This window comes from Arvicola amphibius, chromosome 11 (genome assembly GCF_903992535.2).
Source record: "Arvicola amphibius chromosome 11, mArvAmp1.2, whole genome shotgun sequence".
In the NCBI taxonomy this organism is placed as follows: Eukaryota; Metazoa; Chordata; class Mammalia; order Rodentia; family Cricetidae; genus Arvicola; species Arvicola amphibius.
Genome location: NC_052057.2, coordinates 67,802,407 through 67,827,530, shown reverse-complemented (window position 1 = coordinate 67,827,530; position 25,124 = coordinate 67,802,407). Strand labels below are relative to the sequence as shown.

The window sequence follows — 25,124 nt, the reverse complement described above, 5'->3', positions numbered from 1 at the left end:
GGGCAAATCTCTTAGGTTTGAAGTTAACTATGTGTTACATTGATACAGTGAAAAGTCCCTGAATTTCTCATTTTTTAAGAATTTAAGAATGGAAACACAGAATCCACAAACCTTCTTTGTGCAGGAGTCACATTTCTTAGATAAGTACAGCTACCATTTCTCATCAACGACGAGAATCAATGTCCTTCTTCTTCTTCTTCTTCTTCTTCTTCTTCTTCTTCTTCTTCTTCTTCTTCTTCTTCTTCTTCTTCTTCTTCTTCTTCTTCCTCTTCCTTCTCCTCCTCCTCCTCCTCCTCCTTCTTTTTAGCTTATTTGTCTGGATTTTGTTATTATTGTTCTTTCTTTTGTGAGAGAAAGAATATGAACTTGGGTGGATAAGAGTTGAAGAGGATATGAGAGGAGTTGGCTGAGAGAAAAGAATGTTTGAAATATATATGAAAAAATTTAAATAGAAATTTTTAAAAGAAAAAGCCTTTTTTTTGTAATAGCAATCAGAGCCTATCACATAAACCACAAGTGGACACAATGCAGAGAGCCATGGACAGAGGGAGCCCAGCCACAAGGGATACATCTCCAGCACAGCTCCTCCATCTGTGGCTCCTGGAGCATTGTGGTTGATGGGGAAAAGATTATGAACGCCTAACACCAGGAAATCTGCTGTGAAACAGTCTCTTCAGGGGTGGCTGCACAAACAAGGTAGAACAAGCACAACACCCATAGACCTGTCAACATGGAAGGGGGAGATGTTTGCAGGGTCCTGTGATGGAGGAGAGTTATCTATGTTTCTTTCATTGGTTAATTAATAAAGAAAACTGCCTTGGCCCTTTAAGAACAGAAAATTAGGTAGGTGGAGTAGACAGAACAGAATTGTGGGAACAAGGAAGTAGAGTTGGAGAGACGCTTCAGGCAGTCAGCAGAGGAGTCTCCATGCTGCTCCTCTCCGAGATGGACGCAGGTTAAGATCTCTCCTGGTAAGCCACACCTCGTGGTGCTACCCAGATAACTAAATATGGGTTAAAGCAAGATATGAGAATTAGCCAATAAGAGGCTGAAACTATGGGCCAGGCAGTGTTTTAAAAGAATACAGTTTCCGTGTAATTATTTCGGGTGTAAAGCTAGCCAGCGGCGGGTGGCGGGACGCAGCCCCGCCGCTTCTCACTACAGATTGGCGCTCCAACGTGGTGACTAAATCCACTCAGGTTTTTAACCTGAGAGGGCTTTAAATAAAGGAGAGAGAGAGTTTAACACGGCTTTTTGCTGTTTGCCTGGACATGCTGTAGAGAGATCTCCTGTTTCCGCAATAGCGGCACAAAAAAAAAAAAAAAAAAAAAAATGCTGAGTCATTTTAAAACGCAGCTTCCTGCGCTGTGCCGCCAGTGCAAACTCTGGCTATAAAGCATTTCAGTGGCTTTTATGGACTGGATGTTTGTGTGCCCGCTGGGGATCGGAAAGAAGGTTCTCTGAGACCATGCTCTGAGGCAGGAGTGGCTCTGGCTCTGCTCCACCGTGCTGAATTGTGCTGACCTCAGGCAGGAACTATCGTAATTACCATGATAACAGCGCAGTTAAGGTTTGGACTTGGCTGTAAACAGGAGGTACGGTATTACCTCTACCTGGCGCAACTTAAGATTTTAAGAAGTGGTTAACCTTTTAAGAAATGCTCCTGGATAGTAAAAAATTACAGATTCACAATAGAAAAGATTCAGACATAGAAGGCCTTTAAATGGCTCACGTAGGCTTAAAAGAGAGAAAAAGAAAATATAGAGAATAAAGTTAATGCCTTAAAAAAAAAAGGTTAAAGTCTTTAGAGACAGAGTACAGATATAGATTAAAAGAAGTAAAGTGATAGAGTAAAAATAAGCCACGTAAAAATGGAAAATTCACAGAGAGTCTGGATTATGTATTTTGTTGTGTTTTCTTTGATTTTTTTGACTGTAAAGGAGCTAAGTACAGAGAGACATTTCATTATATGGGCTGCCAGGCTAGACCAGAATGGACATCTTAACGGTATGACTTCAGGATTTGGATCTAAGAACATGATGCTTTGGAAAAGAGTTTCTTCTTTTGTTTTCACAGAGGATGACACAGTGTGGATTGCTTCTATCCCAATATGGTATGATAGACCATGCCCTCCTGAAAGGTTGCTGTGAACATCTTCAAAAAATTACTTCACTCAACTGCCAACTGAGAGGAACCTAGCACACAGGTTACACCATGAAAGACCTAAATAACAGCGCCCCCATTCAGCAGGAAGCAGTTTGGAGAGAAAAAACTGAGCCCATTTTCCCAAATATTGCTTATAAATGTTCTTTTACATTTAAATGGGGGAGATGATATAGATATGAATTTGCATTGGTATAGATTTTAAGGTCAATTTGTTATATGTATATGTATTTCTGATTTTGATTAAGCTATTGTGATTGTAGTTCATTTTAAAGAATGTAATGTATTATTAGGAAATATAGGTTGTTAATGGATAATCATCGATTAATAGTCAAGCTTGTAGTCATGTTAGTCATTTTCTAGATGTGCATAGATATATTTCAGATAGGCATTCTTCATATCTTTCAAAGACTGCAGAATATGGCATTTAATGTTTTAATAACTTAGGGTTTTTCATGACAATGAGACACGTCTGCTCCTGGCAGCACCAATCTACTTCGAGAGGAAGATGGGCATCGAAGAGGCTACTTATGGAGTTTGTTAGCCATTTGGGCAAGAAACTGCTCTTGGCTGGACTGTTCCATAAACTGGACACAAGGAACCCACAGAAAGAGGACTGCTGAACTTGCCTAAAGGTGAGATGGCCTTTTGGGGTTCCTGATTCATGAAAGAGTCTGCGAGACGTTCTGCAGGACACAGCAGAAAGTGACTGAACTGTCTTTGGAATTTCCTGCTTCATGAAAAAGTCTGCTGGACACTATGGGCCTGAAGGCTGAAGATGGATGCCCCAACGGTACAGAGGAACTTTGGGTGACCGTCCAGGCAGCGAGTTGTCTCTGTCATTTCTAGAGTTTTATAAGTTACTTATTTCTTGTTTACTTAGGTAGCATTGTATCCTTCTGGAGTCTTTGATGGAGTTGAAGAATAAATAGATAGTTATAGCTTTCCTTAGTTATGATAAAAGATAAAATAGATTTAAATATTGTAACTGTAATACTTGCTTGATAACTGTTTTGTTATATGTAATTTTGCTATGTTAAAGTTGAAGCCTTTCTTTTTTGTTTAAACAGAAAAAGGGGAAATGATGGAGGAGAGTTATCTATGTTTCTTTCATTGGTTAATTAATAAAGAAAACTGCCTTGGCCCTTTAAGAACAGAAAATTAGGTAGGTGGAGTAGACAGAACAGAATTGTGGGAACAAGGAAGTAGAGTTGGAGAGACGCTTCAGGCAGTCAGCAGAGGAGTCTCCATGCTGCTCCTCTCCGAGATGGACGCAGGTTAAGATCTCTCCTGGTAAGCCACACCTCGTGGTGCTACCCAGATAACTAAATATGGGTTAAAGCAAGATATGAGAATTAGCCAATAAGAGGCTGAAACTATGGGCCAGGCAGTGTTTTAAAAGAATACAGTTTCCGTGTAATTATTTCGGGTGTAAAGCTAGCCAGCGGCGGGTGGCGGGACGCAGCCCCGCCGCTTCCCACTACAGTCCTGCACCTAGACAAGGAACTACAGGCTGGTGACTGTTGGAAGGAGACTTTGCCTCTTCTTGGGAAGTGCCCCTTTATTAACTGTCTAATGCAGAGTGGTGAGCCCTGAGCACATGAGAACACAAACAAACAAAACCCAGACCCAGCAGGTTGCATCTCTATATTTACACATATGTATACACACATACATGTATGTAACAATAATAATCCAATAAGCAAAAATGAAGGCATTGCAGGATGAAAAAAAGGGGAAAGGTGATGTAATTGTATTTCAATTAAAAACATATTAAAGAAGGGCTCATAACATCTCCAGCTCAGCCCGCTCAGGGTGCTGGGACTGCACAGGGAGTGCAACCAGTGGGCAGGAATTTCTTTGTTTCAATACCCTGCAAGGTAGGCCCTCTCCGGAACTCCCTGGCCAGCAAAGACACTGGATATTAGGACCAGAAGACACATCTGGGAGGACCAGAAGATACATCTGGGAGGACCAGAAGACACATCTGGGAGCAAAGACACCAGATACTAGCACCAGAAGACTCATCTGGGAGCAAAGACACCGGATATTCGTACCAGAAGACATATCTGGGAGCAAAGTCACCAGATCTTAAAACCAGAAGACACATCTGGGAGGCATCCCTCAGCTATCAGGAATCCCTGATTCAGTGCTGTGGAGTCCCATCTGGACAGCCTTCCCTAGTGTATTCAAGTGTCCTGACCCTGTACCAAGGCCACCTACCCAGAGGGGGGGAGAGGCTGCCCTCCAGGCAGGTCTGCAAGGGAGTGCGGGCTCCTTCAGATTGTGACGCAAGGAATAGCTCCTGCTCTGGCATTGAGGAGATCCAGCCAGATTCAGGCAGAGCAAGGATTGGAACAAGTCACCAAGTCTCTCCTAGCTCCATTTGAAGGAAGAGATGGGCAGGCGCCAATGCAAGAACTCCTACAACAACATGAAAGGCAACATGACATCACCAGAATCCACGCATCCCGAAAGAACAAGAATTGAACACCCTACTCCAGAAGCAATAGAAGAAATTTACCTTAAACAGTACTTTATGAAAATAATAGAGGACCTTAAAGAGGAGGTAAAAAACTGCCATAAAGAAATGGAGATGACAAACAAAAAGGTAGACAAAATAAATAAATCTCTCAGAGATATCCAAGAAAAACAAGAAAAAGCAATCAAACAGGTAAGGGAAACAGTACAAGACCTGAAAAATGAAATGGAGGTAATGAAGAAAACACAATCTGAGGGAAGACTGGAAATGGAAATTCTGAGTAAACGAACAGAAACTTCAAAGACAAGTATTTCCAACCGAATACAAGAGATGGAAGAAAGAATCTCGGACTCTGAAGATACTATAGAGGAAATAAACTCACAGCTTAAAGAACAAAACAAATCCAACAAATTCTTAACACAGAACATCCAGGAAATCTGGGACACCATGAAAAGACCAAACCTAAGAATAATTGGTGTAGAAGAAGAAGAATTACAACTCAAAGGCCCAGAAAATATATTAAACAAAATTATAGAAGAAAATTTCCCCAACCTAAAGAAGAATATTCCTATGAAGCTACAAGAAGCCTACAGAACACCAAATAGACTGGATCAAAAGAAAGCATCCCCATGCCATATAATAATTAAAACACAAAACATTCAGAATAAAGAACAAATATTAAGAGATGCAAGGGAAAAAGTTCAAGTAACATATAAAGGGAAACCTATCAGAATTACACCTGACTTCTCACTGGAAACCATGAAAGCCAGAAGGTCTTGGATAGATGTGCTACAGACACTAAGGGAACATAGATGCAAGCCCGGACTACTATACCCAGCAAAGCTAGCATTCACCATTGATGGAGAAAACAACATATTCTAGGACAAAAACAGATTTAAATAATACGTAGCCACAAATCCAGCCTTGCAAAAAGTAATAGAAGGAAAATCACAAATCAAGGAGTCCAACAACGCCCACAATAACTCAGGCATCTAGCGACCCTTCACCAGCACAACTAGAAGAAGGGAAACAACAAACTCTACTACAAAAAAAAAATGACCAGAGTTGACAACCACTGGTCATTAATATCACTTAATATCAATGGACTCAATTCACCTATAAAAAGGCACAGGCTAAGAGATTGGATACGAAAACAGGATCCAACATTCTGCTGTTTACAAGAAACACACCTCAACCACAAAGACAGACACCTACTCAGAGTAAAGGGTTGGGAAAAGGTTTATCAAGCAAATGGACCTAAGAAACAAGCCGGTGTGGCCATACTAATTTCCAACAAAGTTGACTTCAAACTAAAATCAATCAGAAGAGATGAAAACAGACACTTTATACTCATAACAGGAAAAATCCTTCAGAATGAAGTCTCAATCCTGAATATCTATGCCCCTAATATAAAAGCTCCCACTTATGTAAAAGAAACACTTCTAGAACTCAAGGCAGCCATCAAACCACACACACTAATATATATTGTAGGAGATTTCAACACTCCTCTCTCACCAATGGACAGGTCAATCAGACAGAAACCTAACAGAGAATTAAAAGACTTAGTGGAGGTAATGAACCAAATGGACTTAACAGACATCTATAGAACATTCCACCCAAATAGGAAAGAATATACCTTCTTCTCTGCGGCTCATGGAACCTTTTCGAAAATTGATGATATACTTGGTAACAAAGCAAACTTCCACAGTTACAAAAAAATATTAGTAACTACCTGTGTCTTATCGGATCACCATGGATTAAAATTAGAAATCAACAACAATGCTACCCCCAGAAAGCCCACAAACTCATGGAAACTGAACAGTCAACTACTGAATCACACCTGGGTCAAGGAAGAAATAAAGAAAGAAATTAAAGTCTTTCTTGAATTTAATGAAAACAAAGACACAACATACTCAAACCTATGGGACACAATGAAAGCAGTGCTAAGAGGACAGTTCATAGCACTAAGTGCCCACTTAAAGAAAATGGAGAAAGCACTCATTGGAGACTTAACAGCACACCTGAAAGCTCTGGAAAAAAAAGAAGCAGACTCACCTAGGAGGAGTAGAAGACTGGAAATAATCAAACTGAGGGCAGAAATCAACAAAATAGAAACACAGAAAACAATCCAAAGAATCAATGAAACAAAAAGCTGGTTCTTGGAGAAAATCAACAAGACTGACAAACCCCTAGCCAAACTAATCAAATGGCAGAGAGAGAACACGCAAATTAATAAGATCAGAAATGAAAAGGGGGACATAACCACAGACACAGAGGAAATTCAGAGAATCATTAGATCTTACTACAAAAGCCTGTATGCCACAAAATTAAAAAATGTAAAAGAAATGGACATTTTTTTTAGATAAGTATCATATACCAAAGTTAAACCAGGACCAGGTGAACGATCTAAATAGTCCTGTTAGTCGCGAAGAATTAGAAACTGCTATCAAAAACCTCCCTACCAAAAAGAGCCTAGGACCAGATGGTTTCAATGCGGAATTCTACCAGAACTTCCAAGAAGTCCTAATACCTATACTCCTTAAGGTATTTCATAATATAGAAACAGAAAAGTCATTACCAAATTCCTTTTATGAAGCTACAGTTACCCTGATACCTAAACCACACAAAGACTCAACCAAGAAAGAGAATTACAGGCCAATCTCACTCATGAACATTGACACAAAAATTCTCAATAAAATACTGGCAAACCGAATCCAAGAACACATTAGAAAAATTATCCACTATGATCAAGTAGGCTTCATCCCAGAGATGCAGGGCTGGTTCAACATATGAAAATCTATCAATGTAATCCATCATATAAATAAACTGAATGAAAAAAACCATATGATCATCTCATTAGATGCTGAAAAAGCATTTGACAAAATTCAACACCCCTTTATGATAAAGGTCTTGGAGAGATTAGGGATACAAAGGTCATTCCTAAATATAATAAAGGCTATTTACAGCAAGCCGACAGCTAACATCAAATTAAATGGAGAGAACCTCAAGGCCATCCCACTAAATTCAGGAACACGACAAGGCTATCCACTCTCTCCTTATCTCTTCAATATAGTGCTTGAAGTTCTAGCAATAGCAATAAGACAACATAAGGGAATCAAGGGGATTCGATTTGGAAAGGAAGAAGTTAAACTTTCGTTATTTGCAGATGATATGATAGTGTACATAAGCAACCCCAGAAACTCCACCAAAGAACTTCTACAACTGATAAACTCCTTCAGTAACGTGGCAGGATACAAGATCAACTCCAAAAAATCAGTTTCCCTCCTATACACAAAGGATAAGGAAGCAGAGAGGGAAATCAGAGAAGTATCACCTTTCACAATATCCACAAATAGCATAAGATATCTGGGAGTATCTCTAACCAAGGAAGTGAAGGATTTATTTGACAAGAACTTTAAGTCTTTGAAGAAAGAAATTGAAGAGGATACCAGAAAATGGAAGGATCTCCCCTGCTCGTGGATTGGGAGGATCAACATAGTAAAAATGGCAATTCTACCAAAAGCAATCTATAGATTCAGTGCAATCCCCATTAAGGTCCCATCAAAATTCTTCACAGATATTGAGAGGACAATAATCAACTTTATATGAAAAAACAAGAAACCCAGGATAGCCAAAACAATCTTATACAATAAAGGTACTTCTGGAGGCATTACCATCCCTGACTTCAAACTCTATTACAGAGCTACAGTATTGAAAACAGCTTGGTATTGGCATAAAAACAGAGAAGTCGACCAATGGAATCGTATAGAAGACCCGGATCTTAATCCACAAACCTATGAACACCTGATTTTTGATAAAGGAGCCAAAAGAACACAATGGAAAAAAGAGGACATCTTCAACAAATGGTGCTGGCATAACTGGATGTCAACCTGTAGGAGAATGAAAGTAGATCCATATCTATCACCATGCACAAAACTCAAGTCCAAATGGATTAAAGACCTCAATATTAATCTGAACACACTGAGCTTGATAGAGGAGAAGGTGGGAAGTACTCTACAACAAATGGCCACAGGAGACCATTTCCTATGTATAACCCCAGCTGCACAGACATTAAGGGCAACATTGAATAAATGGGACCTCCTGAAGCTGAGCAGCTTCTGTAGAGCAAAGGACACTGTCACTAAGACACAAAGGCAGCCTACTGACTGGGAAAAGATCTTCACCAACCCTGCAACTGACAAAGGTCTGATCTTTAATATATATAAGGAACTCAAGAGACTAGACTTTAAAATGCTAATTAACCCAATTAAAAAAATGGGGCGCTGAACTGAACAGAGAATTCTCAACAGAAGTTCAAATAGCCAAAAGACACTTAAGGTCATGCTCAACCTCCTTAGCTATCAGGGAAACGCAAATCAAAACAACTTTGAGATATCATCTTACACCTGTCAGATTCCCTAAAATCAAAAACACCAATGATAACCTTTGCTGGAGAGGTTGTGTAGTAAGGGGTACACTCATCCATTGCTGGTGGGAATGCACACTTGTGCAACCACTTTGGAAAGCAGTGTGGCGGTTTCTCAGGAAATTCGAGATCAACCTACCCCAGGACCCAGTAATTCCACTCTTGGTAATTTACCCAAGAGATGCCCAATCATACTACAAAAGCATCTGCTCAACTATGTTCATAGCAGCATTATTTGTAATAGCCAGATCCTGGAAACAACCTAGATGCCCTTCAGTGGAAGAATGGATGAAGAAACTGTGGAATATATACATGTTAGAATACTACTCAGGGGTAAAAAAAAATGACATCTTGAATTTTGCATGCAGATGGATGGAAATAGAAAACACTATTCTGAGTGAGGTAACCCAGACCCAAAAAGATGAACATGGGATGTACTCACTCATAATCGGTTTCTAGCCATAATTAAAGGACATCGAGCCTATAATTCGGGATCCTTGAGAAGATAATAAGAAGGTGAACCCAAAGAAAAATATAGTAATCCTCCTGGATATTGGAAGTAGACAAGATCGCCGGGCATAAATTGGGAACTTGGGGGTGGGGTGGGACAGGGCCAAGGGGACATGGGGAGAGAAAAGCGTGAAGGGGAGAATGGGGAGAGCTCAGGGGAATGGGATGCTTGGGATATAAGAAGGGTGGATATGGGAGCAGGGAAGCATATATCTTAATTAAGGGAGCCATCTGAGGGTTGTCAAGAGACTTGACTCTAGAGAGGTTCCCGGGTTTCCAGGGAGATGCCCCCAGCTAGTTCCTTGGGCAGCTGAGGAGAGGGAGCCGGAAAAGGCCAGATCTTATAGCCATACTGATGAATTTCTTGCATATCACTATAGAACCTCCACCTGGCGATAGATGGAGAAAATGACTGAGCCCCACATTGGAGCACCTGACTGAGCTCCCAAGGTCCTGATGAGGAGCAGAAGGAGGGAGAACATGAGAAAGAAAGTCAGGACCGTGAGGGGTGCGTTCACCCATGGAGATGGTGGGACAGAACTAACGGGAGATCACCAACTCCAGTTGGAATGGGACTGATGGAACATGCGACCAAACTGGACTCTCTGAATGTGGCCAATGGTGAAGGCTGACTGCGAAGCCAAGGACAATGGCGATTGGCTTGGTCTCTACAACAAGGGCGGACTCTGTTTGGGCCTTGTCAGCTTGGTTGATCACCTTCATGGACCTGGGGGGATTTTGGAGGACCTTGGACTAACATAGAGTAGTGAACCCTGATGGCTCCTTTGCCTGGAGAGGGAGAGAGTGGGGGTATGGGTGGAGGGGAGGGGAGGGAAAGGGAAGGAGGAGGGGAGGAGATGGAAATTTTTAATAAAAAAACATATTAAAGAAAACTATTTGGAATAAAAAATCTATAAATATGTATTAAATGCTTTTCTCTTACTTCTATCAAGAAGTTATATAGTTTTCTTGTTCTCTCAATGCTATCAAAATAAAATAACATTATAACTTAAAAATTTTCAAATATAGGCATAAAAATACATTTCCTTTTAAATATTACTTTTGCTCTACTCAGGTAAGTAAGGTATCCTCTTTTATTTTTTTTAAATCATTATTTAGTTTTAAATAGTTTCCTTAATTTTTCCTTTGTCTCATGGGCTATTTGCATATAATGTGTTCAAATTCTAAACACTAATTTAAAATATATTTCATAATTATTGAATTTTAATATGTTCACACCATTACAGAATGAGCTTATTAGAATTTCAGTTTTTTGTTATATGGTACATTTATTGAGTTACATCAAAACTCAAATTATAGTATATAACTATCTGATAAGTATTCAAAGGTAATCTGGACACTTTGCAAGTGTTCTTTAAATGTCAGACCAATGTCAAACACAGTATGATACTATTTTATGTCTATAAATTGACAGATCTTTTGTGCCACAATGGGGTAGAGAGGCATGAAAGTAGTTACTCTTTCATGCTGTTTGTTTTGTCTTTGATGCATTAGACTTTCTGATTAGTCATACATAAATTTCTTTGTGCTCACTGTTTTGGGGCCAGTGGGATCTTGACAACTGGTGTTTGATCCCAGGACTCACATGGTGAAAGGAGAGAACCAACTTCTGCAAGTTATCTGTTGATCTCTACATGTATGCGGTGGCTCTCATGTATGCACAAGTACATATGCACTCTCATGTGTACATACACACACACACACACACACGCACACGCACACACACACACACCATTCTAAAGACTCAGGAGAAAACTTCTAGAGCCCAAACTAGGAATCAAGATATTTATATCTTATTAAAAATGATGTATAAATCAGATTACTGGAGTAAATAATAACATAATTGAGTTTTTGTAGTATTATTTAATGTAAGTTTTTTTTTTTGTTTTTTTTTTTTTTGGTTTTTTGAGACAGGGTTTCTCTGTAGCTTTGGAGCCTGTCCTGGAACTAGATCTTGTAGACCAGGCTGGACTTGAACTCACAGAGATCCGCCTGCCTCTGCCTCCCAAGTGCTGGGATTAAAGGCGTGCACCACCACCGCCCAGCTTAATGTAAGTTTTAAAATAAATTTATTCATTATCTATATTTATTTTGGTGCTAGGAACCAAACAGGGTATCTTGTATGTGCAAGGCAAGCTAATCTTACATGGATCTATCTACAACCACAGCCGGATTATTATTTTTAATAAGTTCAATTCCTTTTATCTCTCTTTTTTATTGATTAAACCCATGCTTTGACTCCTTCATACCTGTGTGCAGTACATTCTGTTTATTCTGCCCACTCACTCTCTTATTTCCCTCCCACCCATTTCATCCTTTTCTTTTTCCTCATAGGTCCCTCCCCTTTGTGTATTCCTTTTATTTTGCTTTGTTTTGTTTCATGACCTCCTGGTTTTAGTCAGGACTAAACTAAACTAAAGTCAGTCTGCGTGGTTTTGGGTTTGGAACCATCCTTTGGAACCTTCTGAACAATAACTGTCCTTTCTCCAGAAACCATCAGTCAAACTTCACCATGAAGGAATCGGGCCACATGAGCCTCCCTCAATTTGTGATTGGTTATTTATAAGCCCAGTCTTATATTACTGCTGCTCTGACATAGTATTTGTAATGACTGCATCAAACTCTGAAAATAACATTTTAAACCCCTTCTTCCTATATTCTGGCTCTTTTATTCTTTCCACCCTCTCTTCCCTGGATATTCTTTGAGCCTCCTTAGAGGATTAGTATAAATGTCTTCTTTAGATCTGAACACACAGTCATTATTTAGTCAAAGTATCTTGAATAGCCATGAGTCTCCTTTGCATTTACCATCATTCTCAGCAGAGAGAAGTTTCTCTGATTAAGGATGAGCGTAGCATTTGCATATGGGTGTAAACAACAGTACTTTAGACTGTAGTTTGGGGCTAAGTCAATTTAGCAAAACAATAGTAGTGATCTTAGAGCCTATGATCTTCTCAGCCATGGGGTTTTGATCAAATTTACAGTACCAATCATGTATTTCCTCTTATTCCTTGAACCTCAAATCTAATCCAAGAACAATTGTTTACCTCCCTAATAGTTCTGTTATTAGTGCACCAGTGAGCACATTTTTGAGTGGCTGGTCGGCATTGCAATTCATAGAGTTCATCTCTGGGTACAACATTGATGCCTTTCTCCCCCAGTATCGTAAATCACACCTGACACTACAAATGCTAGCCAACAGGAAGGAAGCTTTTAGCTCAGCTCCCGATAGCCTTCGCTATCAAGCAGCCAAGGCGTATGGTGCTTTCAGAAATAGATTATTTTGTGTTTGTTGTTTTTTTCAAGATAGCATTTTATCATGTAGCTCTGGTGGTCATGGAACTCTGGTTGTCGTAGGCCAGGGCATTCTCAAACAGAAAAGAGTTGGCCTCTTCCTCCCAGGTGCTGGAATTAAAGGTGTGAGTCTTTAGATTATTATCTTCTAGCTATGATGGGCAATCAGGAGAAATGAACACAGCTCGTGTTATTTGAGAGGATGGGACTGGGACTTCTCTGACCAACACTTTCTAAGGATGCATCCTGTACCTGGTCCTAAGATTCTTGCTTGATAAATGGTGGTTTCTTGGAGAGGCAGTATTTTCTTGTGGAGTTTATGTGATTAAACATATTGTGAGGGTTACACTTGGGAAAATGTTTAATAAAATATGAAAACAAAATGAATCCAAGCATTTTCTGAATGTTCTTACCTGGAGGAGTTCACAGCAGTAAAGGAGGAACTAAGGTGACTCAGTGACTCAGTAAGGAACCAGTGACTCAGAAGTGGAAGTCAATTTTGCAATCCAGAAATATTCCTAATTTGGGTTTGGCAATCTTTGGTTATCCAGGAAGGAGCCAGCTTAAGAAAAAAGAGCTAAAGTGTGAGGATTTAAAGCCAGAAGTAGGCTAATTTTAGGTTATAGACTTTGGAGATGGAAAAGATTCATGGGATTATATTAACAGAAGCAATCCTCTGTCAGTTCAGGGAACACCTGACAGATTAAAAATGAAACTGACATCAAGTGAAGGTTGGGTGAAGCACACAGCTATGCAATGACTGTACCCCCAAGACTGGATTCTTCCTGTCAGCTGAAGGTTGCAAAGGATTTGTTTAGGAATCACTAGAAAGAAAGGTGAATGTAAGTTTCTGTGTGGTTCTTGCTCTGGGTCTTAAAGTAACCGTGTGAATGAAAGTGAGTTTAAGTGCTTGCTACTTAGACCATCACATGCGTTGTCCTAGCCTCTTTATAAAGAATGGAAGTATCTGAAATCAAGATAAAAGTAGACTGGAAATATCCTCAGATTTTTTAGGTAGTGCAATTGATATTTTATTCTCTGTGTTGCTATCTATGGGATTCGGGCTAAGGATCAATGTTAGAATATTTATACCATCAACCCCTCCACCAATGATGCAAGCTTATAGATTGATCAAATCTTCACAGGGAAATATGAGTTTTCCATAAAGTTCATTTCACAAAAATGTTTTAAGATTTGTTTTAATTCTGGAATTTTGTTTTTGGATATTTTTAATTAAAAATACACTGATGTTTTTCTTTTTCCCATTTATTCTACATTTTAAATAAAATATTATATCCCTTTCCCCTTTTTCTTCTCTCGTGTGCTTTTCCTCCAACCCCTCCCCAAGTCCCTCCACTCTCAAATTAAGAGACCCTTGGATTACTATTGTTGTAGATATGGACAAATATAAAACTACAACCTAAATCCACTGTTATTGTTTGTGTGTATAAGGGTTCAAGGCTGACCACTTTGAATTAGATAACAATCAGCAGACTCATTCCTGGGAGATGTTAATTCTCCTCCTCTCAGCAGTTATTAGTTACCTGTAGTTCTTTTTCTAAGGGCAGGAACATGAAAGATCTCCTTCCTCTTCCATGTTAGCATGTCATGATTGATGTCTTATTTTTTCAGCCATTTCTAAGAGAGGCAGTCACCCTTCCTGGTATTCTAGCTCTAACAATCTGTCTGCTCTCCCATCTGTGTTGTGTCCTGAGCCATAGGTAGAGGAGCTATGATGCAGATTTATCCATTTTTATTTATTACATGGGCTCTCAGCGGGAGTCAGGGTTCTTTGCTCAGGCTTTGTTGACCCTGCCTCAGGAGGGCTCAGCAACTGGACTGTGCCTGTCTTAGGATGGCCTGCTGAACAAGCTCTTACCCATCATTGACTACTAACCCTCAAAGAGCATTGATTCCTAAAGAGCTGCCAGGGTTGGGGGACTAAGCAGTAGCATTTTGAATTTCAGATAACCAGACATTCATAACTTAACTTCCTGCGGAGGACTGCAAGAAGGATGTCTAAGAATCTTTAACACCTGAAGAGTCACCTTAGTTGCTCTCTGCTGTTGTCCCATCTGCTACAGGAGACACTCAAAGAGAATAAGGATTAACAATGCCACCCTGCCAATTAATGCATTTATAAGCATTCAGGAGGGATTTAATAGCCTTTTTATATTATGCCAAACTTTTTCAAAAAATGGATTGTTAAAAGCCATAACTTCTGCCATTAATAAATCAATTTGTTTGAGGAGAGCAAGAAAGGGGGAAAATATACATTACCAATCCTGGGCTATTCCCTCCTTGGTGGAAGTAGGCTGATCCATGGCCAGGCACACATGTTTTACAGAGACCTATGTTGGCATCATGGCAGTCTGGGGGAAACACCCACCCACAGGTTAGCAGGGAATTGGCAGTTGCCATTGGAGGGAGATAGGATCTCTCCATCTCATTAGGGACAGGGGTGTATTCCTTGGCAGAGAAACCCAGTGCTTATAGGATGGACTGAGCTCTTTGTCATCAAAACTGAGACAGTTCATATAGAAAAGGACCTCTGTTAAAGTCAGATGAAGATTTCTCCTAGCCTCTGACAAGATAGTCCTGGTCATTAGCTTTTTAAGAGTTTGCTGGTCCCCTCCACAATGGCTTGTTCCTGTGTATTGCAGGTTATGCCACTGGTGTGGGAAATCTTCCAGGACCCCAGAAAGTCATTGAATTGTTGAGAGGTATAGGCAGGACCATTATCAATTTTAAGTGCCTAACTACCATGGCCCACTTGAGGGCTTTGATAACATTGACAGCTTTCTCCCTAGAAAGGGCAAGGGCATAAACAAAGGAGGAACACATATCTATTTTCACATTAACATATTTAAAATTGCAAAAGAGGGCATAGTGCATATATGGTAGATAAAGTTGTAACGGTGGCCGAGGAGCTAGATAGCAAGGGGATATTACTCTCATTTTAAGGTGTGGCCATAAAAATGGATTTGAACATGGGAGAAGCACAATCTGGGCCAGGGGTAGCAGGGGAGGAAGAGCTGGCAGGTGGGCTCATCACCCTGAACAGTATGCTGGGCTTTGGGATAGGGGAGAGAGTCATGGAGGCTGGGGTACTGACCGAATGCTCAGTTCGAGGGACTCCAGGGGACTTGGTTTCAGTGAGTGGTATTATGGATGAAGCAGTAGTCAGTCCCAGGAAGGCAACTGTAGGTTTGGTGTCTGAAGATTTTCTGGCCAATGACTCTCTCAGCAATTACAACATCACCAGACAATATCACACCTCTTCAGATTTCTACTGGATTAGGTCCTTTGCTGATCTTACCAAAACTCTGCTTGGCAATAGAATGTGTCAGAACAGTAGCAGTGGTAGTGCCATCCCCAATCTCTTCATTTGTGTTATTGGCAACATTTTGAAGAAGATTATCTCTGATATTTTTGTATTTATTCTTTAAATAAATTTATTTTTGCAACAGTGACCCCATCTTTTGTTACTTAAGGACTTTCATAACTGTTTTCAGTTATCACCGTTCTTCCCTTTGGCCTGACTGCTGGAATGGTCTTGTCCAGGGATCTGACTCTCTAAGCAGGCTGCAGTACTCACAGAGGCTGTTCCTGAATGCTGACTTAGCCGGAGGTGGTGGTGAATCAGTGAGTGTGGACTGAAGATGGTAGCATGAGTCAAGCCCAAAGCACAAATGTTGACGGGCACCATGGGCTGCTGAGTTCACAACTGAGGCCCGACCAGGCCATACTTGCACCTACAGTCAGCCAGGCAAACATGACTAGCCAGACCAATGCGGATGCCGTGAGCACAGGTACTATGGCACCTGCTGGTCCTCTGAAGCATTGGCCAGGCCCAGCCCTCCCATACACCCAACAGGGGATGCCTCTGCTTGACTCCAAGGTGTAGCTTTCTACAGTGGGAATGTAGCTGACTGGGAAGTAACACCTGCTGTCTTAACTGTGATCGCACTCCATTGCAGCATGTTTCATGGGACTTGAATTTTCTGTCTCCTCATCATTGATGTTGAAGAGATCAGACAAGGAAGAACTAGAGGTGGAGGAGAGATTATCAGTTTTGTAGAGGGAGACAATAGTCAACAAGGGTGGGAAATCGTGTAACAGAAAAAAATGTGCCTTCCTAACTGGATGGGCAGACAGGCAACATAAAAGAAGGAAAGGATGGGGGTCTCAACACTTCCCTGTTGAAGGGACAGAGAGGCCTTCTCACTGAAACTATGCCGTACTGGAGACGCTGTCCAGCACCATGAGTGAGGAGACTAGAGCCTGTTCCAGGCAAAATTGAAAAATTTACAGCTGCAACAACAACAACAACAACAACAACAACAACAAAGGACTCTGACCAGGTGAGCTCAAAACCCATGCTTGAAGTCCCTGTTCCAGGGGCCAGATGTAGCTAGCATCTTCCTCAGGGGAGCGGGTGAGAAGGCACAGTGTGAACAGCTCAGACACTGGGAGTCAGCTAGAAGATATACAGCAGACTCATTTATTTAACAATAGGGAATAACTTTATACCCTCCCAGTACCCAGGCGTTTTGATCCTTTGATATTGCTTGGTTGCCCCTCATTGGCTAGGCATGGCTAAGACCCCTGACAGTACTAGGCAGACTCCAGGTTGGTTCCTCTTAGCCTGGTAGGCCTTTATTTCCTATAGAGGCCATGTAAGCAATGGGATTCACGACCTTGTTTCTGTAGCCATATTCATTGTCATATTAGGAAATGAGGTTGACAAAGTTATTGAGAGCAATGCCAGTCCCAGTATAAAAGGTGGACAAGTGGGCATCACTGTTAAAGTTTCAGGAGGCAACCTTGTCCTTAGTATAGTCCAGGATGCCCTTTAGTGACCTCTCTGATGTGTGCTTTACCACCTTCTTGATGTAATTGTTCTTGACAGCTTTATCTAGGCAGCAAGTCAGATCTGAGACAGATATATTGGGGATGGGAATATAGAGGGCCAGGCCAGTGAGTGTCCCGTTCATCTCTGGGATGGCCTTGCCCATAGCCTTGGCAGTGCCTGTTGATGTGAGAATGATATTCTGGGCAGGCCAATGGCTATCACACCACAGCTTCCCAGAGGGCCATCTATAGTCTTTTGTGTTGGTAGTGATGATACAGACTGTGTTCATGAGTCCATGTTGCCAAAGTTTTCATAGATGATCTTAGACAAGAGTACCAAGCAATCAGTGCTACAAGAGGCATTGCTGACAACCTTACATGAACTTACATGATTTTGGTGATTCATGGTTCAGTCCCATTACAAACATGAGAACATCATGTAGAAGGGGAAGAGATGATGGCCCTTTTGGCTCTATGCTTCAAGTGGTCCCTGGCATTCTTCTTGGTATTGAAGGCACCAATAGATTTTAAAACAATCTCAACACCAGCATTACCTCATGTGATATTGGGATCTCCCTTTTGGAAGATAGAAATGACCTTGCCATTGGTAGCACATTTTCTGTTCTCAGCCTTGACTGTGCTAAGGAACTTTCCATGGGCAGAGTCGTATTGAAACATGTAGACCATATAGTTGAGGCTAATAAAGAGGTCATTGATGGCAACAATATCTACTTTACCATAGTTGAAAGTAGCCCTGGTGACTAGGTGCCCAATACAATCAAATCTTTTCCCTCTGACCTTCATCCTGTCTCAATGAGAAGAAGTGTCTGGTTTTGGAAGGGGAGGGCGACGGAAAGATGAGAAAAGCTTCTTTGATGAGGGGTGATAGCTATAATTCTCTGTGGATGCAAGGATAATGTTTAGAATGTAGTTAAAAAATTATTCTGGGTTAAGTTGCAGTAGTAGATTCTCTTCCAAGATCTAGGATCTCACTAGTCTCAGGTAGTTGGCTAGGTTTCTAACACTAGGCATGATTTCAATGGACTTTAAGTCAACTTTGACAAACATTGATTACTGTCAACATGTGAGTGCCACAATATACCTTTACAGCTATCTTTCCATGCTTGTCATTGTTCTGGTTCATAGGTGTTACGTACCTAGGTAAGACTATTATTTGTTCTTTCCTTTGGCAGATTACATAGTGTTTTCTGGTATATGGGATCTAGAATGAGACTTTAAAGTTAGATCCAGCTGGAGGAATTCAGGTCTTACGTCCTAAGTGTGCTGTGTCCTCAACAATATGGACTTACCTTCAACTTTTGAGAAGCATCCGAATACAGGAACAATAGCCTATATTGTTTTGAGAATCACTGAACTACCCTGTCTGATCACTTAAAAGAAGGTTTATTACCTGGTACAGGGGTTTTGTTAGTTTATATTTCTTGTGGGGAGCATTGTCATAGCTCAGGTGGCATAGCCTTATTTAAGAAACACACACACATCTGTGTATATATATATATATATATATACACATATATATGTATATATAGATGAAGTTATGAACAATATGCACATATATGTCTCTATGCATGTACTTATATGTTCTTATTGTTCATAACTTCATGTAAATATAAAATAATATGATTTCTTGAGGATTTATAAAAAAATCCTGGGTGTTATTTTTGGCTCCTACACTCTTCTTCTTTACTGTCCTCCCTCCCCACTTACTAATTAGGGACCCCTTGTCTGTTGTTTTCCATTTTATGTTGCCTGCTATTCCACTCTCAAGCACCTTTGATGGTCCCTTTTTACTTTCCTGGTTTCCGTGCTTACTTCATCTTGTACACTCACATCTGAAGATTTGGAGCTAGGAGTCATAGATGAGAGAGAACACATGGCATTTGACTCTCTGGGTCTCAATCAACATAATCTCTTCTATATTTAATGAGTTCATTTTTTTCTTAGGGCTGAATATCATTCCACATATATGTACCGCATTTTTTATTATCTATTTATTTTTGAATGATATTTAGTTTGTTTTCAATTTTTCTACCTATTGTGAATAAGGCAGCAATGAACATTGCTGGGCAGGCATCAGTGGAGTAAGATGTTGAGTCCTTTGGGTATATGTGAAGGAGCAGAATATCTGTGTCATGTTGCCAAAGAGTGATAGAGTTGGGCCATGTGGTAGATTTATTTTTATTTTCTGAGGATTTTCCATCCTGATCTCCAGACAAGGTCTCTTATTTGTAGCTCAGGCTTGCCTAGAACTTACATATCCAAGCCTGGCCTCAGCTTTATGGTAACCCTCCTGCCTTCAGTCTCTCAAGTTCTGAGATCACAAACATAAGCTACAACATACAGCAAAAGATAGCTTTGTGCAAGGAATTTTAATCATTTTTCATAGGGCTAATGAGATTTATCAGTGGTTAAGAACATTTGTATCAGTGGCTCACAGCCACCTGTAACTTGAGATCCAGGAGATCTGACACCCCTCTGACTTTAGGGGAACAAACACATGTGTCTATATAAACATATATACAGAATTTAAAATAATTAAATAAAACCTTTAAAAAAGGAAAAACACCGCTGTTAGATATATTTTTTTTTCATATTGTGGAGAGGAACAGGAAGCTGTGGGGTAAATGGCCTGAATATCTGGGCTGGGGAAACTGGGTCGTGTTCCTTTATCTTCTTGATGTTTCATTTGATAGGGCTGACACTTCAGAATTAGCAGTGAAATGCCAGTGTTGGTCGGTGGAAACATTAATCAGGACAAACAGCCTTAGCTGTTTCTCAAAGACAGCTAAAATATGCAGCATACGTGCCTACAGTGGCTCAGGTTGACGCTGAAAAACAGCAGATAGGAAATTCACGAGCCAATCACAAAATAATCACGATACTGAAATAGTAGCCCTGTTTGTGCCACAGGTTCAGGGTAGGAAAGAATTTTAATATGCTTAGGGTAGGGGTTTGACCTGACATTCTGGTGTGTGATGAAGTTGAAAATATGTAACTTGGGATAAGAAAATGATGTGTAAGGCAAGAGAAAGGAAATTTGTGGCTATTTTCCATTTGAAAGTAATTATGGCTTCCTTTAGCCAACTCCAGTAGATTTAATAACTTTTTGTATTGGAGAAAGGTGGCCTTTGCCATATGCCTACCCCTTGCTTCTATGTTCGGACTACAAAAAACACAATTTGCAAGCCCAGTATAATTTGTTCATTGTAAAATCCATGCTGTAATTCTTCTTTATGTCTTAAAATTATATTCAAGACCTATTTCTTGTGTTTGAGCTACCTTTTAGAAAAACCAACTGGCAAGTGTCTAAGAGAATTGAAGGAGTAATTTCTAAGTGAGTGATGGGAAATGGTGTCTTTCCACGGTCCATTTCAAAGTAATCTTTGGTGGGTCCACAGCCCATTCTAATTACCTGTGTAAATAATCCACTTCTAATCTTGTGAGCAATGAATGGCTCTGTAACTGTGTAATTGTGCGGATGATTTTTGCTTAGATATAGAATGCTTCATAAGGGATACCTATTCAACCACAGAGCTAAGAGCCAAAGTATTTTGAACTAAAACTCGGCCATACAACTAGGTATTTCCAGTTTTCTTTTTAGACTTGTCCCCTCTGTTGTTATAGAGAGAAAGAAAAATATTTTAGAATATTGTTAGATTGTTTTAAGTAATTCACCACACTAAACAGTTTGCTCAGGCAGAATAAATATTGATTTTAAGAGGTATAATAAGCAAGAAGTTATGCTTTTCTCCTTGTTTAACAAGTTGAGTGCTTCTTTTAAAAAACAACAGAAAAAACATTTCAAGAATTTTATAGATATTTTTAATTTCTTTTTCCAAAACAGACTTGGGAAATGTATGACTACTTGGAAATCGACAAAAATGTTTAGAAAATCACCACAGCCATCCAAATTCACTTTGTTTCCAAGAGGATTTTCAATTGCAGGGTACAACATAACCCAGCGACCAGAAGCGAGTCTCTCCTGCTGTCAGCCTCTTAATATTTATTTTCCTAAACATGCAATTATGATTAATACCATATTATCTGTAAAGTACTTCACAGTCCTTGGAAATAGTTTAATACTGTGTGCATTGTGATAGTCCTTTCTTGAAATGCTCACGTGAATCTGTGTTTTCAAGAATGCCTTTAATTTCCAAGTCTGCCTTTTCTTGATTAACATAATTATTTGAATACCTGAATAAGTGGCTATCATTCCTTTAAAACACAGTTTTGAAAACAATCCCACAGTTCTGAGGGGCAATTGACTGTTAGCTGTTACTGGTTACTGGTCTACTAACTCATTGCAAAAATGTTTTTTTCTTTTTTTTTTTTTTTTACTGTGGAGGTTAATTAAAGGAATTAGTTATACTTTAACAGTTTAATTCATAATTCAGGCTTAGTATTTTACAATATTGAAAGATTTCCATTATTCTGAGTCAGTGTGACCAGGAAAAGGAAAAGGAACACAACTAGGGTACCCATCTCAAAGTTTTCCTCCGCAGACCCTAGCTTTCTGTCCTTCTCTTTTCCTTCCTTGATTTCTTTGTGTGGGAAGAGGGTTTATATTCTTAGACTTTCTCTAAGAGCATCTCCTGGATGCACTCGGAGGCCAGCCTTGGTTTCTTCATCTGAGGTTGTTGCTGCTGACATTGTCCTACTTGGCATTTAGACAATGGACTCTGACCCTCTTTGCTTTCCTGCTCCTTAACCATACTATATTTATTCATATAAATCTTGGAGAAAGTTCTGGGTCAGCAAGGGAAGGACAGGCAGAGAGGCACAGAAACATGCTGGACTCAGTGGGGGAACATGGGAAGCCCTCCGTAGACTGTCTTAGCGTAGGCACTCTATGGCAGTAAAGCATTAGTGCTCTGATCCCTACCATATGTTGACTCAACATTCAAACACTCTTAAATCTCTGATTTTTCACATTATTCAATATAAGTCCATCAAAATAAACCACAGGAGATTATACACACTGAAGGTAGCCTTTGAATACAGAAAGGTTGGATCTTTCAAGCTATTTGTGAACCTAATGTCTGAAGATGACACATTCAGACGTGCCCACATTTGGCTATGTTCATTTGTTGCCAAAAGATTCCGAAGAAAATTTTTTTAAAAATTACTTCTTCATTTGGAAGTTTTCAAGTCTCCAGATGTTTGGCATCATGTGGACTGAATGTTAGGTGACTAATTGATTTGGCTCTGATTCCATGTGTTTGGCATTGTGGATAGATTCTGATTATGCTTTCTGATAGGGATGTACAATATGTTTTATGCACTCACTTGGGACACAAAGCTAGTGGTGTCAAATATATTTTCCCTTTTGACCCCCATGGACACAGTTCAGATTCACTCATGAGTTTTAGTTCTACGAAAACACAGGTGCAGATATTTTATTGCCTTTGCATCTCATAAAACACTAAAAGATTTGAATGAGAAAAATAACTCTATTCCAGAAGAAAGTGTTTCATCCCAAGAAATAAGATTTTCCTCTCTTTATTCCAGCAAATGAACAATAAAAATCCATGAAATCATAATCACTGAGATGAGAATAAACACTGGGATATGACTGTTTTTTTTTTTTAAGGCAGGACTGAGGACTGAAGTTTAAGACAAGTAAACTTTTAGTTAGAAGGTATCTGAAATAAGCTCCCTGGATAACCTGAACACATCAAGGTCCAGAAGATGTAGGGGTATGACCACATCTTCTATGTGTATCTACATATGGTGAATCCTGTGCTTCTGTTTACCTAAGGTGAATCCATTGCTTGGTATATTTCAGGTGGACTGGGTTTCATTTCAACTGGTTGTATAATTTGAGTGGGATTATAATCGAAAATAAGAAAAATAATCAATTTAGGGATTAGCTATCTACCAGAGAAGGGAATCACATGAAGAGACTCAGACAGGCCTGTAAGCATTTCCTTCATTATATCTAATGATTCAATTCAAAAAATATTGACAGAGTTGTTTCCATTTGGGAAGTCTTAGTGATTCGGACATGTAGAACTAAGTAGGATAAAAGTCATGAATTCTAAATATTGGGGAATAGCAAGCAATTTTATAAAAAGACTCTGTTTAGAAGAAATAGTACTAAATAAATAGTTATAAATATTCCATTACCAATATTTTGAGGCAATTTTGAAAGTGTTATTAATATTGTTTAGGTTTGTGAAATTTTTGTTTTGTTTTGGCATTTTTTTGTCTTTATTGGTCTTCTTGTTGGTTTGATTTTCATTTTCTTTCTGTTTTTTGCAAGAGAAAGAATATAAAGTTGGGTGGGTAGAGAGGAAGACAGGAAAGATTTGAAAGGAGTTGGAGAAGGAAAACATGATCAAAATATATTATACGAAAATCTTTAAGTAAGAAGAATCAAAGAAGCACAGAAAGAAACTCAATTCTTGCTGGTTTTGGTTGACACAGACCCTGTTAAAGAGGAAACCAAAGAAACAAACAAGTAATGACAATTACAGAGCTTCTGTCATGAATGGGCTCAAAGCATATTACCGTATTAAAGGCATCTTCAAGCATGGAAGTAAATTAGCATTTGAGTGGTGACGTGTCATTGGTACCATCAGTGCTGATCTACACAAATGGCAAGACCTGACAAGTTGACTCAGTCACAAGTGGTCAATTAATTAAATGATCAAGTGCAAAAGGGAAAAAAAATCCATATTTATGCATCCAAAGAAACTGAGGCAGAACCATAGAACACATGAAAACTCATGTTTAGGATGGATAATTGTTGTTGTAAGATAACTGTGGTTGCAAGAGATTTGTAGCTGAGAAAAATAAACTGTGGCAAAGGAGTCCACACTATTGCTAAGACAGAGTCTCAGTTTTGCAGAAATATGTAACTCGGGGGAAGAGATTAAACAAACGTAGGAATAGATAAGGCAATGTAAAAATGGTCATCATAATGACAAGAAACCAGTTACTTGTAATATTTATCAAACCCTTTCTGTATGTTATTCATTTGTTAAATTCTATTTATAAAGTTTCATTCATTATACAGTCTGCCGTGTATGCGTGGAAATCAATACAGGGGGAAGGTCTAGAGATTACGGAAGTTTCTGGTAGAGTAGATTCTTGAGATTGAGATAAGAGAGTGACTGTAATAACTGGAAATGATGAGGTGGAAGTATTTACGGAGTATTTAACCAAGGGAGGATACCAAACAAGAGTAGAAATTAAGCTCTGGTAAAACCAGGGTATTGGGATGACCATCAAATTAACTGGTACTTTTTAATGACTGACCCTTGGGTTTTTGAGTTGTTCATAAATCTTTTTCACTCCATTATTAGAAAATAACTCTATTTTTTAAAAATAATGCTGGCTATGTGAATTTCA

At 39.5% G+C, this 25,124-nt stretch overlaps 1 protein-coding gene across 1 annotated transcript; it reads right to left on the bottom strand.

Annotated features, from left to right (window-relative positions):
* Positions 1-17,710: 17,710 nt before the first annotated feature.
* On the bottom strand, positions 17,711-18,040 carry LOC121677357 (glyceraldehyde-3-phosphate dehydrogenase-like). The gene has a single exon (XM_042055947.1). It carries the CDS (start codon positions 18,038-18,040, stop codon positions 17,711-17,713), a length of 330 nt encoding a protein of 109 aa, XP_041911881.1.
* Positions 18,041-25,124: the final 7,084 nt, after the last annotated feature.

What these genes read in the sequence shown, in the direction of transcription:
- LOC121677357 (XM_042055947.1), bottom strand. Translation starts at nt 18,040, where the DNA reads ATGAACACAGTCTGTATCATCACTACCAACACAAAAGACTATAGATGG.